This window comes from Chelonia mydas, chromosome 3 (genome assembly GCF_015237465.2).
Source record: "Chelonia mydas isolate rCheMyd1 chromosome 3, rCheMyd1.pri.v2, whole genome shotgun sequence".
NCBI classification, from domain to species: domain Eukaryota; kingdom Metazoa; phylum Chordata; order Testudines; family Cheloniidae; genus Chelonia; species Chelonia mydas.
Window position 1 is genome coordinate 184571269 of NC_057851.1, and position 16188 is coordinate 184587456.

The 16188-nt window shown below is 41.6% G+C and overlaps 1 protein-coding gene across 1 annotated transcript in view; it reads left to right on the plus strand.

Annotated features, from left to right (window-relative positions):
• The first annotated feature begins 8489 nt into the window (after nt 1-8489).
• PCSK2 (proprotein convertase subtilisin/kexin type 2) overlaps nt 8490-16188 on the plus strand; it is a 206571-nt gene continuing 198872 nt past the window's right edge. Inside the window, exon 1 of the mRNA XM_007064133.4 lies at nt 8490-8975. Within this exon, the coding sequence (XP_007064195.1) occupies nt 8796-8975 (180 nt within the window). The 5' untranslated portion in view covers nt 8490-8795. The remainder of the gene's footprint in view (nt 8976-16188) is intronic.

The window sequence follows — 16188 nt, forward strand, 5'->3', positions numbered from 1 at the left end:
GTACCAAAAATGTGCACTCCACAACACTGGTTTGTGAAGTGGCTTAAGTTGCAGATGTCTCGGAGGGCACTCCCTATCTCTACCCTACGAGCTAGGGGTGTGAATCCCCTACTCGAGTACACGTACTTACGCTAGCTCTCCTCGAGCTAGCGTGAGTATAAGTAGCCGTGTCACCACCGTGGAGGCACAGCTGAGCTGTGCTGAGTGCATACCCACTAGCGTCAGGTGAGTTTGTAGTTCACATGACTCAGCCATGCCTTCACTGCTGATACCCATACTACCATGCCTACACTGCTACTTATACTCATGCAAGCTCAATGAGAGCTAATACGAGTCCTTGTATGCGAGCAGGAGAACCACCTCACTAGCTCACAGTGTAGACATAATCTTAACGCTCTCTCTAAGAGGCTCAGGATAGACTCCTTCCCTTGTAGGGACCCTGTATTACTGATGGCATGCAAATTTACCCAAGTGATATGTATTCTCAACCTTGACACCAGTTCAACAAAGCTTATGCCAGGGATTATGTAGAGTGACAGTATCTATTGTACATTTTATATCTTGCTGCATCTTTTAACTACAGGTAGCACAAAAATTAATTGGGCACAACTCCCTATAATTATTGAGTGGAAGAGGAATAAAAGGTACTTTAACCCCCCTACACCTGCTAAGTACTTGTACCAATAATATCCATCCTTTCTGCTGACCATGAATTACTGGTTGTCTTACCCTTCTCTACAGCTGGGAGAGAGTTATTTTGGCTGGACACAGACCAGTGTTTTAGTGCTTTATGGGTAACACCTGCAACAGGGTCTTGAATTCTTATCCTTTTTCAAACAGTTTTTTTAAACTTGTGTGGGGTTAAAAGATGTGAGGTAAAGAAACACCAGTGATGATATGAGTTCAATATATCCCTCCCACCACTCCATTTACTTTCATGGGCTTAACCTAATGATGAATTTCACTTCTTATTCCCCAGCCATAAGCAAACATGTTGTCTAACTAAAGCAACAATTTCTTAACAAGAGGATCTTGATTACACTAAGAGCCTCTTTCTTCCTCAGTGTTTTTATTCCATAGAATATCATAGCTCCTGACTGATAAGTACCCAGCTCTTTCAGAATCAGCTCACCTCTTCTTTGTACAAAATTCAGCTTCTATCTCGTTTCCTTTCTTATGCTGACTCTGGTACTATGCAATCTATTCTACTCTTGGAACAAGGGGCTGATGATAAAATCAACATGTACAGAGCAGTAGCACTGAAAATCTGGAAAAAGGCACTTATGTTTTCGTTAGAAAATATATGAATTCCACTCTTAGTGTCTTTTCTGCTATGAAAAATCTGATGATCGCTAGGGAGGGGCTGAATACAACAGTAAGATTCTCTCATCCCTTCCCAAGCAAACAATAAGTATCTCCTAAATCATGGCAGCTAATGTGTATATTGAGGGAAGGTGGAATTTCAGCGTACCATGTTTCTCAAGGTTATTGATTGTGTGGGGGAGAAAAGGAAAATTCTGAAATTTTGTTTTTATTCAAAATTGGAATAAAATGTTTATTATTTGTATGATCGTAATGCCTATTCATGGTACAGGTCACCAGTGAGCTAAGGTTGTACAAACACAGAACAAAAGCGACAGCACCTGCCCCAAGGAGCTTTAACAGAAATTTCAACATTTCTTGTGGAACAGAAATTCAGAATAAATTTGATTTGGAAATTCTGAGTTTTGTTTGATCATTTAAAACAACTATAAATTATACAAGAAACATTTTGACATTATTGAAATTAAATCAGTAAGTTGAAATGATTCATTTTCACTTTTTCCCATTGAAAATTTCATAGAAATTGAGATGTTTCTGCGAAACATTTTGATATTGACAAAACTGCATTTTTCCCACCAAAAACTTTGTTAAACTTTTCAACTGGCTTTCTTCAGGTTAAATCCAAGTGATTCCAGTTTAGAGCCCTGATTAGGTTGAGAAGGTATTGGTGTATGCCTTATCTACATGTCACCTGCCCCCACTGACCAATGAGTAATTTGTTACGGTTTTGTCATCTGGTTAGCTGGATTTTCTCAGAAGCCTCTTCTTTGGGTTTCTCTAATTTCCCCTTCTGAGCTCCATGCTTAGTCACTTTGAACCTTACTAATATATGACCTGTACCTCTCTGAGCCAACCCTATATCTTTTACAATTTCCCCCAGCCTCTTACCAGGTGTCCCCATTGTCTTGTAAACCTTTTGGGTTTCCTTTTCCCTTGGCCCTCAACCAAGTTATTTTCCCTTAAATGTTTTCTGATCTTTCCCACAGCATTCTCCAGTCTCATATGAGTCCTCTTTTCATCCATTGTTATCTCCTAAAATGTCACCGAGAAGCCATCTGGTCCAAGCCTCACTGATTTCTCTGAGCAATTCTAGGTCTAAAATCACTCTCACAGACCTCCCCTGAAGACTCTCTAACAAGTCATAAAAATGATACAAGATTGTTGAATCTGACAAGCTTATCTTTTTAATACAAATGCATCATACAAATACATTGATTTAAATATCAGAGTGGTAGCCGTGTTAGTCTGTATCCACAAAAATGTGGAGTCTGGTGGCACTTTAAAGACTAACAGATTTATTTGGGCATAAGCTTTCGTGGGTTTGGAGCGTGGGATGGGGTCCATGACATCTGAAGAAGTGGGCTTTTTTACCCACAATGATTTCAATTCACCACTTTAAGGGAACTTTCTGCATTGGCTATTTAGGGCCTGATTCAGAAAAGCACTTACACCTATGACTAATCACATCTATTTTTGTGTGTACTCTATTTAGTAAAATACTTAATTATGTTAATTAAATCTCATTGAAGTCAGCCAGGCTTAAGCTCCTGCTTAAAGTTAAATGTACTTTGCTGAATCAAGGCTTAAGCACACAGCCCCTGTGAATTTATTGTATAAATTATAGTTTAACAATGTTTCACATTCTTCTCTTCATCCTTCCAAATGTAGCAGGCACATAGGCTGAAATGTATCTTTAAACCCACCTTTCATCTTTCTGGATCATGTGCATGTGAAAGTAAATATAATATGAGGTATGGGAAACTGCTTTCACTGATTACATTAATCATTTTCCACTATGTACTTTGCCATGTTGTTCTGTTGGTACTTATAATTCCATGCTACTCCGATAACTGACACCATGGCTCATGTATGCACTGGTACAATAAATATCCTATGTTTTGCTGGTTCCTGCTCTGAAGAATGTAGGATTATGAAATTCAGAAACTGTAGACTGGAAGATTGTTAGTGTGCATCTGAACTTCAAGTGTTCTAAGTTTTGAAGGATCATACAGTACTACAAAGGGATGGTAGGGGACTTATTTTAGTTGTAGAACCAGCTAAATGCCAACCTCTTAGATTCACACACCTTAAATGCAAAGCAGTATCTGTTTTAATCCTCTCTCTCTCTCTCTCCATTAACAGCAGCTTATTTTAAGGCAAAATATGCAGACGATCAGGAGCCAGTTACCTTTAAATGCTGTTGCCAGCATTAATAAATCTATAATCAAAAAGCCCAACAACCTCAAACAGCAGAGGTCTGTTCAAATTGTTATACCACCAACTAGTCCAGACTGAGGTTTTTCAAATGCCACAGGACACTTTAGAAACCCTCCCGAGTAAGTACACCAAGCACACTAGAGGACTGATCCTTGGTCTAGAGAAGCACTTGTTGGTTTGATTAGTTGATTTGCTATGATTGTGCAGATTACTATTCTCTCCTTTGTTATGGTTGAATGTCCCCGAACCCATTTTACAACAGTTTTAGTATCAGTGCTTATTTTGACAAATCTTCTCACCCCAAGCAGGGCTCTATTAACATAACATACATAAATCTAAATTTTCCAAGGCTGTGCTCCCTTCTGTATGCACTAAATTACGTACATGCATATATACAACTGCCCCTTGTTGATATAGACACCTGTGGACCTACTAACACCTGCACACACACTTTAAATAGTATAATAATTGCATGTATGTACATATTTAAAAACATGCACCAGCAAAATCAATTGGCCTCTGTGACCTTCACAGGTGCCAGTATGAACATGTGTACAAATATTAGACTATTTAATGCGAGCATTCAAGTATTTTGCATCTGCAATGTACAGGTGCAAGCATGTGACTATTTCTTTACTATCAAAAATAGTTGCCAGCCGTATATCTTTGCTAACTGAGGAATGTTACTGCTGTATTCATAGTATTCTCTAGGCATTTCCTATATAAGTACTGCAGGTACCATGCTGGTGGTGTTTAGTTATTAAAAGCAAAGTACTGAAGATTTGAGAGAGCACCTCTGTACTTGGAATTGTACTGGCATCTTTCGATTTACTACTACTGCACCTAGCACAATGGAGCCTTGACCCTTGTAGGCTTCCAGAAATTACTGCAATGTAAATGCCTGATAGCAGAATTTGTTGGACCCGTATCAGTCTATGCTTCAGTCAATACACAGCTCTGAAACAGTATTTAAGGGGCTTGCATGAACCTTAAGATATTGGCTGTTTCTGGGTCAAATTCTCTCTCTTTAAATTTGTTCTCTTAGGATAAGCACAAAAGAGAAAGATAGGGGGAGGGGGACAATGGCTGTCATTTTTTAATGAACCCATCTGGTGGATGTGATGAGTAGCACTGATAGAAGCCAGAGAGAACCTGCCCCCACTAAGTGAAGGCAGATAGAATGAAGAGTCTCTGGGCCAAGAGTGGAAGAGACTAGTAGATACTTACTGGTCTTTCTCTTTGAGGAAAATAACCTTGGCTAAGATATGATACTTAGGGTATAATAGGGGCATTTGTTGGAAACCTAGCCTGTTTGTTATGGCATTGCTTTGAAGTGATGTTTGATCCTATCATTACTTGAAGTAGTCACAGCATAAGTTTTCCTCCATGGTCTCCCACTCCCTAGGTATTTTCCAAAGCCCTGTTTTATTTTATTTACATGTTCTGGCTCTGGGGAAACCTTTTCCCAGGAATCCGCTCCAATGTCCGTGGTACATAGTAGGTTCATGGCTATATGTCCTTGCACTTAGTTTCTCTTCAAAGGCTATTTTTCTCACTCCCTTCCTTTATAACTTCTAACATGAATGTCCAGCTTTCTAAAGTGAAGCAATGCCACCTCATGCCATTAATTGCTAAAATGCACTTGACTCCTTCATTTCAAATCTCCCCATAACCCCTTGTTTTTCCGTATATCTGTTGCTACAAATCCAGGTATTATCTTTGATGCTGCTTCAGATTCCAGTGAGAAATACGGTTATATTCTCATTTGGCAACTTCCAAAAAAAAAAAAACCTTCCAAGGGAGACCCAAGCTTATTCAAAATGATGCTCAGATGATGATTCATTCTTTCATAACCATGCAATTGGATTATTGTAATGTTCTGTTTTCAGCTTTTCAAAATGCCACTGCTCACATGCTTACTAGCACTATTAGAGATTTGAGCAATTTAAATCTTGTTCTCAGAGAACTCCACTGGCTTCCATGCAGAGGAAAAGCATTTACAATTCGCCTTGACATATTGGGACTTCTTTGGCATAGTACCATCCAATTCTATTACCCCCAAACCCTAAACTAATGTTTGCATTTTGTTGGCCATGTACTAATTCCAGATTCTTTTTGTAAGAAAAATGAAGAGAATTTAATTGTTGGGGTAGGAAATGGATTGGCTACCCCGGGTTTGTCTGTAGAGGAAGTATAGGAGGACAATGGCAGTACACATTTATCAGAGTGCCTCACCAATTTGCCCTGCCAATGGAGTAGTTCAGTTGCCATGTCCATTCATTTATAGCATCTTAACTTGAACTGCCAGTTATGGTAGTTTTAAGCTATAGAAACTGATCCACTGGGTTCTGGACTGAGATCACAGACTCATAACTACCATTTTTCTTTAATTGGACCTATTTAATGGAATTTTCCCTGCCTGAGGTTACACAGCAAGCTCCAGATCCACAACCTAAATATCTTTTGAGGATCTGGGCCCAGGTCAGTCCTAGAGCTGGGAATTGAACCGAGGTATCCTGAGTCTAAGTCCAGTGCCTTAATCACAAAGCTTGCTACCTCCTTGCTCTTTTCCTTCATCCCTTTTTCTGTCTAATGTCCCTCCCTTTTTGTTCTCCCTCACCTCAAACAGTTGGCAGGAAGCCCTGTTCCCTTGCTCCTGACTATAGACTTTAACAGTTTTTTTGTTATTGATGCTCCACCTTATATATATCAGCAGCAAAGTGGAAAGCATCGATCAGAGGGATGGTTTTAGAGGGCAGGGACTCTTCTAAACATTTTTATAGGGAAGTTAGGCTTCTTTGAGGCAGGTAGATCCTAGAAATCTCCCCTTCTGTCCCTGAGAAACTTTGTGCAGAAGTCACTACAGTCCTTGCTTCCTCTCTGGCAAGCTCTAATTAGTGCTGTTCATCCTGTAATTTCATGAGCACCAAAATTCCCCAGGAACACGTCAAATGCTTTAGTAGTAAAAAAAAAAAAAAAAAAATTTGCAATGGGAGTGTCACCAGATCAATTAAAAAAAACTTGGATTTTTTTAATAGTGTATGATATTATTTTCAGTAAATACTTGCTCTTTGAACAGGCATCTAAAAACCTGCAATCCATTGACATAATCTCTTTAATAGGCTGAGAGAGTGCTTTTCTCCCCGATATTCCATTTGTAATGCATACCTTTTTTTAGCATTAGTAATTCATTTTAAAGCTTTCAGTTTGGTTTTAATGTGTTTTGGATCAGGCCCCAAGTTTCATTTTTCTTCTGCCTGAGTAGGGGATTTTCAGGCAGAGGAAGGAAATCAATAATTTGTCACAATACATCAGCTCCCATTTGGTTTTGGAGTGTCTATTCTATCACTGTGGTTATCTGTTCCTTCCTTCTTTTGAGAGTATTTTAGGATAATGAAAATAAGACAACCCATATACCTTTAATCTTTACTGTTTTACAACTTCTTTTATGCAAATTGTTTTAATCTCTTCTCCATTTTAACCATTTGTAAAATGGATTACCACAAGTCTACTGCTCTATTTATTTCAAAATTAATAACCACTTGGCACACACTCTCTAACAACACAATTGTTACATCTCAAAGGAGTGTATTTTTTTTCTGTTCCTCAGGGAATGCTGCTTCCTTTTTAAAATAGGATGGGGCAACTGAAGGAGTTTCTTTCTGAGTGACACATTAATAAATACATTTGTGTAAACCTGCAGCAATCTAACTACCCTAGGATCCAGTCTCCTGTGTTATTTATTCCCACTGGAGTTTTGCAAATTGACTCTTTGCGGGCTTTTAAGGCTTATTGTTTAAAGAACTGAGTTTTCACCCCCTTTTAAAGCTCTATCCCTTATATGAAGCCCTGCTAGTGCATTGTGTGTCCCCCACCCTCATCCATGGTTGCCTTATTTAAATGACAATATACATTCTTATAAATGTTTTGCCCATAAATTTAGCTCGGAATATCTTATTACCTGCTTACCACACTCATAGACTGCATGGATTGCTGCTTTGTTTCTCTTCCTCTGTGTGCTTTAAGAGTTTATTGGACGGAATGTATATCCAGGTAGGTCACACACACACATAGTGTGATGAAACTTGGGTCACAAGAATACTTCTCATGACCCGATATGTATTTGCTTCCTCATGCAGCTACCCATAGAGGAAGCCGTATAAGTCCTTACTACTTTAACTGCTACTACAGCATTCATTTCTTTAAAAGATCTGAATTAGTTTAGCGTCGTTTTCCTCCCCACTGGCTCAGGAACGAAGGTTTTGTTTGTACGTTTCCCTGACACGGATTTATATTTCCCTCTGCACAGGGAACAACGTGGTCGGCTCTTGCATTTTCTGGGCTGCTCAGCTGCCCTCATCTAATGACTAAACGAGACAAGCTCGAGTTCAGGCTGCGCAGTGGTGGACCCGAACCTCCTCCCTGGACTCAAGACACACGGTCCTTGTAAACATAAACAATCCCTCCCTCATCATGGCAGGGGCGAGGGAAGCCAGGCTAGAGTCCTCTGGAGGGTCGCCAAATGCCCGTTCCCGGCGGGTCCCGGAGCCTTCTTTACATACTTGATTTGTGTATCACAAATCCTGGGGGACACTGGGACCAGAGCGGTTATCGGCTGGGGAAAGCCCCGGTGCACTGATGCCAACATTTGGGACTGAAGCATGGGGTAAGGAGCATCTCCTGCCCGCCTCGCTCAGCACCGTCCCCCCCCAGGGAAACACGCCTTTCGCCCCCCGTGTAACACACCACAGGGGTAGCACTGGGCTGGTCCCAGCGCGCGCGTCTCCCTGGGCTTCTCCTCGCCTTGCCCCGAGAAATGGAGGAATTCTCCAGGGTGCTGAATCAGGCAGCAGCGGGAAGCGCTCGCCTCGGGTTAGCTAGCCCTAGGCAGCGGGCGTGCGGGGGGGGAGGAAAGCTCTCCCCCCCCCCCCCAGCCTCCCGCGCACCTCCTCCCCGCACGTGATTGGCAGCGCTGCAATCTCACCTCAGCCCGGTTGGCGCTTTCCCGGAGCCGCCGCCGATACTAGCGGCGAGGAGGCGCTGACAGTGCAGATCTGGCCGCGAGCCCCCCGCGCACAGACCCGCCCGCGGCCGCTCACCAGCCGCCCCGCCGACTTCCCCCGCCGCGCCAGCTGCCGAGGGAGCGCACCGGCTGAGGTGGTGCCTTAGCAGCGCCCTGCTCAGCCTCCCTCCAAGCCCGGACTCCCCGCGGCGGCGGGCTGGTGGGGTTCGCTCCCGCTCCCGCGGAGAGAGCCATGAAGGGGGGGCGCCTTACCCCGTGGACGGTCGCTGGGCTCTTTTGGCTGGGTCTCCTTCTGCTGGCGTCCGCTGAAATAGCCGTCTACACGAATCATTTTTGGGTGGAGTTGCACCGAGGGGGCGAGCCAGAAGCGAAGCAACTCGCGGCCGAATACGGCTTTAGTGGGGTCCGAAAGGTAAGAGCCGCGCTCTGTTTAATTGCTTCCACAGTTAAGGCCGTGGCGTGGTGCATTGTTTTGGTAACAGCCGCTGCTGCACGTTGATGAGATCTCTGCACGCATTTTATAACACACAGGATACATCTGCAGACAGAGCCCCAAGGGCTGTGCGTGTCCCCCCTCCCGCAAACGTTGTGTAATTAAAATGCCCTTCAGTTTGGACTAAGGTCATGCTTGAATGTTGTGGGTCTATGCACCTGATAACTGATAGTTTTCAGAAAGAGAGCAGGAAATCATTTGTTTGAACACACCCCTCCATCAGCCCAGCTAGCAAGTTAATGTAAAGGAATGAAAACAAATAAGAGCTGTTTTAAAATTGCTCCTTACTTCCTGTGGTGTAACATATTGAAATAGTGGATGTGCAGAGATCCACTACAAGCTACTCATCAGTGGTGACACGATATGATTCAGATCAGTGCTTCTTGGACTAAAAACAAGGAGTTTCCCCGCATGGTTAGTTTAGTACCTACTAAATTGCTGTGTAAACATCCTCCAATTTAACTCCCATCCTGAAATAGTACTAAGCAATTTCTGGGGCTGAACAAAAGAATGCATGGTGCACACCCATGCGCTTCCTAAAACCTACATACAGTGATCACTAATTGAAATTGCTTAGAAACTGCACCGCTATAAAAGATTTAAAGGTAACTAACCGAAGGAGCTTACATAATTTACATGTGAGGTTTCACATTTGCTTTGGCACTCGGAGCCAGGCTGACAGAGGCATCGATAGTCATGGTCTTCTCTAAGAGCAATGTGAGATTTTAGGACAAGAGAACTTGATAAAAGGTAATGCAGGATCGTACACAGTTATTTGACCTGGAGAACTTGAAGCACCTTTTGAGATTGTTTTGTTTCTGGTTGCTGAGAAGTCAACCCAGGCAAACCCCAAACTGGCAATCTCTCCAGATCAAATATTAATTAAACCTAGATGTGGGTCCCTTAATCCAGGTTCGCTGAATAATTAATAATAATTAATAATATCATTAATAAATAGATTAAACTAGGGAACAGGTTTGATTAAACGCTTGAGGTCAATACAACGGGAGCAGTCAGGGTAAGGATAAACTCCCAGATGTACACAGGGAGAGGAATTGAGTTAGCGTTGCTGCTGCTACTCTGAAACCTGCTCTTTGGTGTTTTTGTTTTCCCAGTAGTTATGCAATAAGAGCCTGATCCAACTTCCTTTGTAATGAATGGGAGTCTGGTCATTAACGTCAGGGAGCGTTGGATCGGGCCCTTCCATTTAGATCAAAACCAATGTGTAGTTAGACTGTCTTCTCCAGAGCCACTAACTGCATCTGGGCAGTATTGTGGCAGCTCCACTGAGGTTTCATTAGAGAAATGAAGGCAAAATAAATTACCACTGTGGCCTCATTCCAGCTCTGACTGATACTGCGTTGGTTGGTAGTACTGAAATCCTTGTTCTGTTAGGAACAGGAATTCATTGCTGGTGCCTTTTGGAAGTGATCTAATACCTGAGTTTCTGTATACTGCTCGGGTTTGTTGGATGGGACACTTTGGCATCAGTCTCCCCTGTTCTTCCCAGCCTGCTCCTTTGCCACCATGTCCTGGGACCTGTCACAGCTGGTGCTGACTAGTGAGGTTGGAGGTCCCTGGCAGTGCTTATTTTCACCTTTGCTTTTTTAATGTGTATATTCTTATGATCCGGGTGGGGGAAAATTCAGAGGAGAGAGAGAGAAGGAGGTGGGGAGGGGCCACTCTCCAGCAGCCTGGGGTGAGAGTCCTGATCCTGTCTGAAATCCACAGCTGGGGTTGTGCAATTTCACACATCTCCTTTGCATATTAAGAATTGTCCCAGGTATATTAATGTTACATTAAGAACAAGCCTGGCTCCTATTCTTGTATCTTCTCACAACAGAGAGCCAAGGCAAAGTTCCTGGTCTCCTAAGGTGTCCAACAGAGCACCTGCTTTCCATAAAATCTATGCAGAGGGAGCTATATTCCATGAACATGCTTCTATTTGGGAGTAAAACCTTCCAGGTAAAATGACAAAAGCGGTGCCAGGCCAGCAGACTAGCCCACAGCAATGTGTGTGCACTCCCAGGAATGACACTCATAAACTAAAAGGAGTACTTGTGGCACCTTAGAGACTAACCAATTTATGCTCAAATAAATTGGTTAGTCTCTAAGGTGCCACAAGTACTCCTTTTCTTTTTGCGAATACAGACTAACACGGCTGTTACTCTGAAACCACTCATAAACTATTCTGCTGTGGTTCACATGCTGCACGGAGAGACTTCCAGGTTATGTGATGTTATTCCCAACCAACTTGTGCCTTCTTCCACCCCCTCCATCCCCAACACTCTCTCTCTCCCTCTCTCGGCAGAGGAAATATCAGTGCAGTCTTTAAAACATGTTGCATTTATCAAGTTCTGCTGCAGAGGATAATACAAAAGAGGCTGATTACTATCTTCACTTAGACGGGGGAATCCTCACTATGTCTGGCACAGAGTTTGATAGCTCTGATTCAGTGCTCTGATCTCTGCTTCCTTTTGGCTTGTGCCAGCTGCTCTGGTGCTTTTTCAGTATTTGTGAACTCAGGAGACTCTTATCCTTCATGTCTTCACTGGTCTTATCTAGTGTCCTTTCAGACCTTGATCCTGCAAAGGCAACTTTAATGGGACTAAATCAGTGCAAAAAGTTAAAAGAGGGCACATGTAGTGTATGTCTATGCAGAATCAGGGCCTTCGGTTCTAAACTCTTCAGGGTAGGTACCTACAACTGTGGGCACTAAATGAATAATAAACAGCCAATTATTTTAAATAGATCTTTTTATTGCAAACTTCTAAATTGTACAATGAAACATACAGAAAATACTAAAAATATTAAACCACAGATAGCACTGATCATGGTTACATTCTTCAACCACAAAGGTTGTTTTTGACAGTCTGATAAATTATTCACTCAAGCCAAATCCTGCCCTCTGTATTGATGTTGAGTAGCACCTCACTCTGAAAGTAATCACATTTATTTTAATGGTGTTTCTTGCAGAGGAGGTGCTTCTCACCGGGAGTAAAGCTGGTAGAGTGTAACCCTCATTTGGTAATATATCATACTTACTTGGTCTTATATCTGTCTCTTCACGGGCACAGAATATCATATATGTAAATATAGGAGAAATATGGGAGAGGCTGTTTACCTTTTACATAATTCAGACAACAATTTTTTAAATAATTCAAGGTATTAGTTTCATAGAAGATTTTAAAAAATATCTGATTCAATGTATGCAGGGTTCTTTCATAACTGACACATGAGTTAATATAGCAGGTTGTTTAGCAGCAGATTTCCAGTAAAATGTAACTGAGAAATTTGTAATGAGGGCTAATATTATGCATTTTAGCTGTTCTTTGACAGGCCAGACCCCCTTTGGGTAGGTCTACAATGCAAAAAAAAAAAAAGTGTGTTCTTACCTTTGGTTAGCTAACCCTACTTAACTAACTCAGGCTGAAATGGCAGTGAAGATGCAGCAACTTGGCTCTTAACTCTAGTCAGAAGTTTAAGTTCAAGCTTTGGATCCCTTGTGGGCTTTAACTCCAGCGCCGAATCTGAGTTAGTTATAGTCCATATTTGGGCACCTAAATAAGTGGCTTGATTTTTTTTCTTGTGCGCAGTGCCCAAGGACTTCAGTGGGTGATGCTTGGTGCTCAGCCCTCCTGAAATCAGGTGCCTAAATATAGATCTGGGACTCTGGCATTAGGCATGGATTCTTGAAAATCTTAACTTGAATTTATCTTATTTCAAATAATCCTAAACTCCCTTCTTTGCTTTAATTACATTTTAATGATGTATTTTGATTTGTAAGGTTGAGAGCTTTCCAATTTATCTGCACCTTCCTAAAACAACTCTAAAATTCCTCATAAAATGGTTACTCTTATAAACCACATTCATTTCTTCACATTCCCACTCCTTCCAACCCTAAATCATGACATTTAAAAGTGAAAATGTTAAGAGGGCTCTTTATTTGCTTTTGAACCCTTGAAGCACTCTTGCATCATGTTTTCACGCTTTTGTCCACAACCCTGAAGGCTAGGAAATGAAAGCTGAGCATCCAGAATCTGGGACTTGAAGAATAATACCAAATATTGTTAGACTCACGATAAAATTGTAAGACTTGGCAACTCTGCATTACGATACTTTGCACAGAAAAGGCAGTTAAATTATATCATACCCCTGACTAGTCCATTATACAATCAATAAATTGTAGTTGAAAAAAAAGATTGTCACCTAATCTCTATCCACAATGAAGCAGGATTGTTCTATATTTCACATTTCCTAGTGTTCATATTCTCTATTCAAGAAAATTAAACTTTGGTTTATTAAATGAAGCAATATTCACAAAATATCAATGTTTCCACAATAGAGCTTTTCTCAGTACAGATTACAGAAGCAAAGGTCACCTAATCATTACAGATTTGTGTGCAGATTTTTTAAGTAAGATCAACTTCTTTTCAAATTTTGTTTTCATTAGCTACATATCTCATAGTCATGACAAAATGCCACCATGTTTATATACTCCACCTTCACTCATCTTGCAGTGGTGAAATGCTTTGAACAATCAGTGGTCAGTGTCCTAAAAATCTCAAAACATTTTGTGTTTGCTGCTTCCAAACTGTGGGCCAAATCCTGCATTGGCTGAAAAGATGTAGAAGAGATGTGCCAATGCAGAAAGCAAAGATACATACCTGAGCAGGCGATTGCTTTGCTCCCCATTTTGCTTAACACCAGCTGGCTTAGGTGCATGTCTTCATTTATTCCAACAAGTGCTCCACACAGTTTGGGGATTTGCTCTGAGTGCAAGGGTTCAAAAAAGAACTAGATAAGTTCATGGAGGATAGACCCTTCAATGGCTATTTGCCAGGATGGGCTGGGATGGTGTCCCTAGCCTCTGTTTGCCAGAAGCTGGGAATGGATGATGGGATGGATCACTTGATGATTATCTGTTCTGTTCATTTCTTCTGATGCACCTGAAATTGGGCACTGTCAGAAGACAAGATACTGGGCTAGATGGACCTGTGGTCTAACCCAGGATAGCTGTTCTTATGTTCTTATATTCAAGCAGCCCTGTCGATGACTACACTGCACTGCTTGTGGTACATCCCCTTTTCCCTCTTATGAGCTGCCGCACAAACTTGGGAAGCACAGAGTGTGGGCAGGAGTTTGTATGGTGTAGAAATCTAAATGAGTGGCAGACTGACAGATTTGCAGCTGTGGAAGCTCTTTACAACGGGCAAAATCCCCTCCGCTCCCTGTTCCAAAGTGGTCAGGCTCCTTCTTCCTTCTCATTGGTACTGTTCTGTGTTTTTCTTTGGATAAAACCATAATCCGAGGATTGTTCAGATACCTTTGTGTATACAGGCTTTGAATTGTTTTTAGCTCTGCTCCCACTTCACACCGAATGCTATAAAGATAGTTATCACAGTGGGCAGATCTGGATCAGCCCCTAAATCTTGAGAGAGGCTTTTTTGCGGATACATGCATCAATTATAATGCCAGAAAGGACCACTGGGATAATTTAGTCTGACCTCCTATACAGCACAGGCCACAGATCTTCTATTAATTCCTGTTTAAACTAGCACATATCTGTTAGAAAAAACATCCAGTCTTGATTTAAAAATTGCCAGTGCTGGATAATCCACCACAACCATTTTAAAATGGTGCTGCTGGCTCATTACCTTCACTATTTAAAATGTGCCTTATTTCTACATTTAAGGTTCAGTCCTGTGTTTTTGTGCACCGAAAACACTCAGTGATTGAAATGGGGAATTTTGCGTGAGTAAGGAATGCGGGATTTGGCTCTTGAGAATTTCGTATCGATTTTACTCAAACATTTAGTGGCCTGTTTGGAGGTCAGCATTCAGCCAGACTTTTACCTGAGCCTCTGTGCGTGTACCTTCCCAATTCTTTGTGCACATACCTGTGTCTGCACTTTGCGGGTCAGCGCACCAGTGCAGAGTTTGCACACATTTCTAACCTTAGAAAGTGCTGGTTTTGCCTAGGCAAAGTACAGATGTTAGAATGTTTACTATCATGGGAGCAGATCTTTACTTCTATAAAATGCAGGTGAAAATATATGCAGTGCCAAAGGGGAGACCAGTCTTTGGAAATGTAGGCCTTTGTGTGTGCATCATAGATATGCATTGTTTTAAAATATAGGATCTGTTTCTGCTCGCATGGAAATCAGTGGGCTGAAAATCAGTCCTCAGACTTAAGCACACCCTATTAGGAGTTCAATAATCAATTTTATGTCATCCTCTAAGATTCATTCACACAAACATTCCTTCATTATGAAAATGGGAAAACCTCTCATTAAACTATAAACAGCTGCAATCCTCTTTTACACAACCTTTTAAAATCCTGCTGTGCTTCTGGTTCAAAATGATCCCAAAATGATCTGAAAATGATCCCACCACTCTGCCACCATGTCAAGGTTCTTTGCCCACTCTGAACTCTAGGGTACAGATGTGGGGACCTGCATGAAAGACCCCCCAAGCTTATTCTAACCAGATTAGGTTAAAACTTCCCCAAGGTACAAACTTTGCCTTGTCCTTGAACCCTATGCTGCCACCACCAAGCGTTTTACACGAAGACCAGGGAAAGAGCCCACTTGGAGATGTCTTCCCACAAAATATCCCCCCCAAGCCCTGCACCCCATTTCCTGGGGAGGGCTTGATAAGAATCGTCACCAATTTGTACAGGTGAACACAGACACAAACCCGTGGATCTTAAGAACAATGAAAAATCAATCAGGTTCTTAAAAGAAGAATTTTAATTAAAGGAAAGGTAAAAGAATCACCTCTGTAAAATCAGGATGGTAAATACCTTACAGAGTAATCAGATTCAAAACATAGAGAATCCCTCTAGGCAAAACCTTAAGTTACAAAAAGACACAAAAACAGGAATATACATTCCATCCAGCACAATTTATTTCACCAGCCATTAAACAAAAGGAAATCTAATGCATTTCTAGCTAGATTATGTACTAACTAACAGTTGTAAGGCTGCATTCCTGATACGTTCCCAGCAAAAGCATCACACAAAAAGCAACTGCTGCAACACTAGGTCCCAATCATTAGAACGCTCATTTACGAATTTACATATCATGGCCCCCAAAATTCCATTAAACTTCTCCACCAGGCCATTTGTTTGA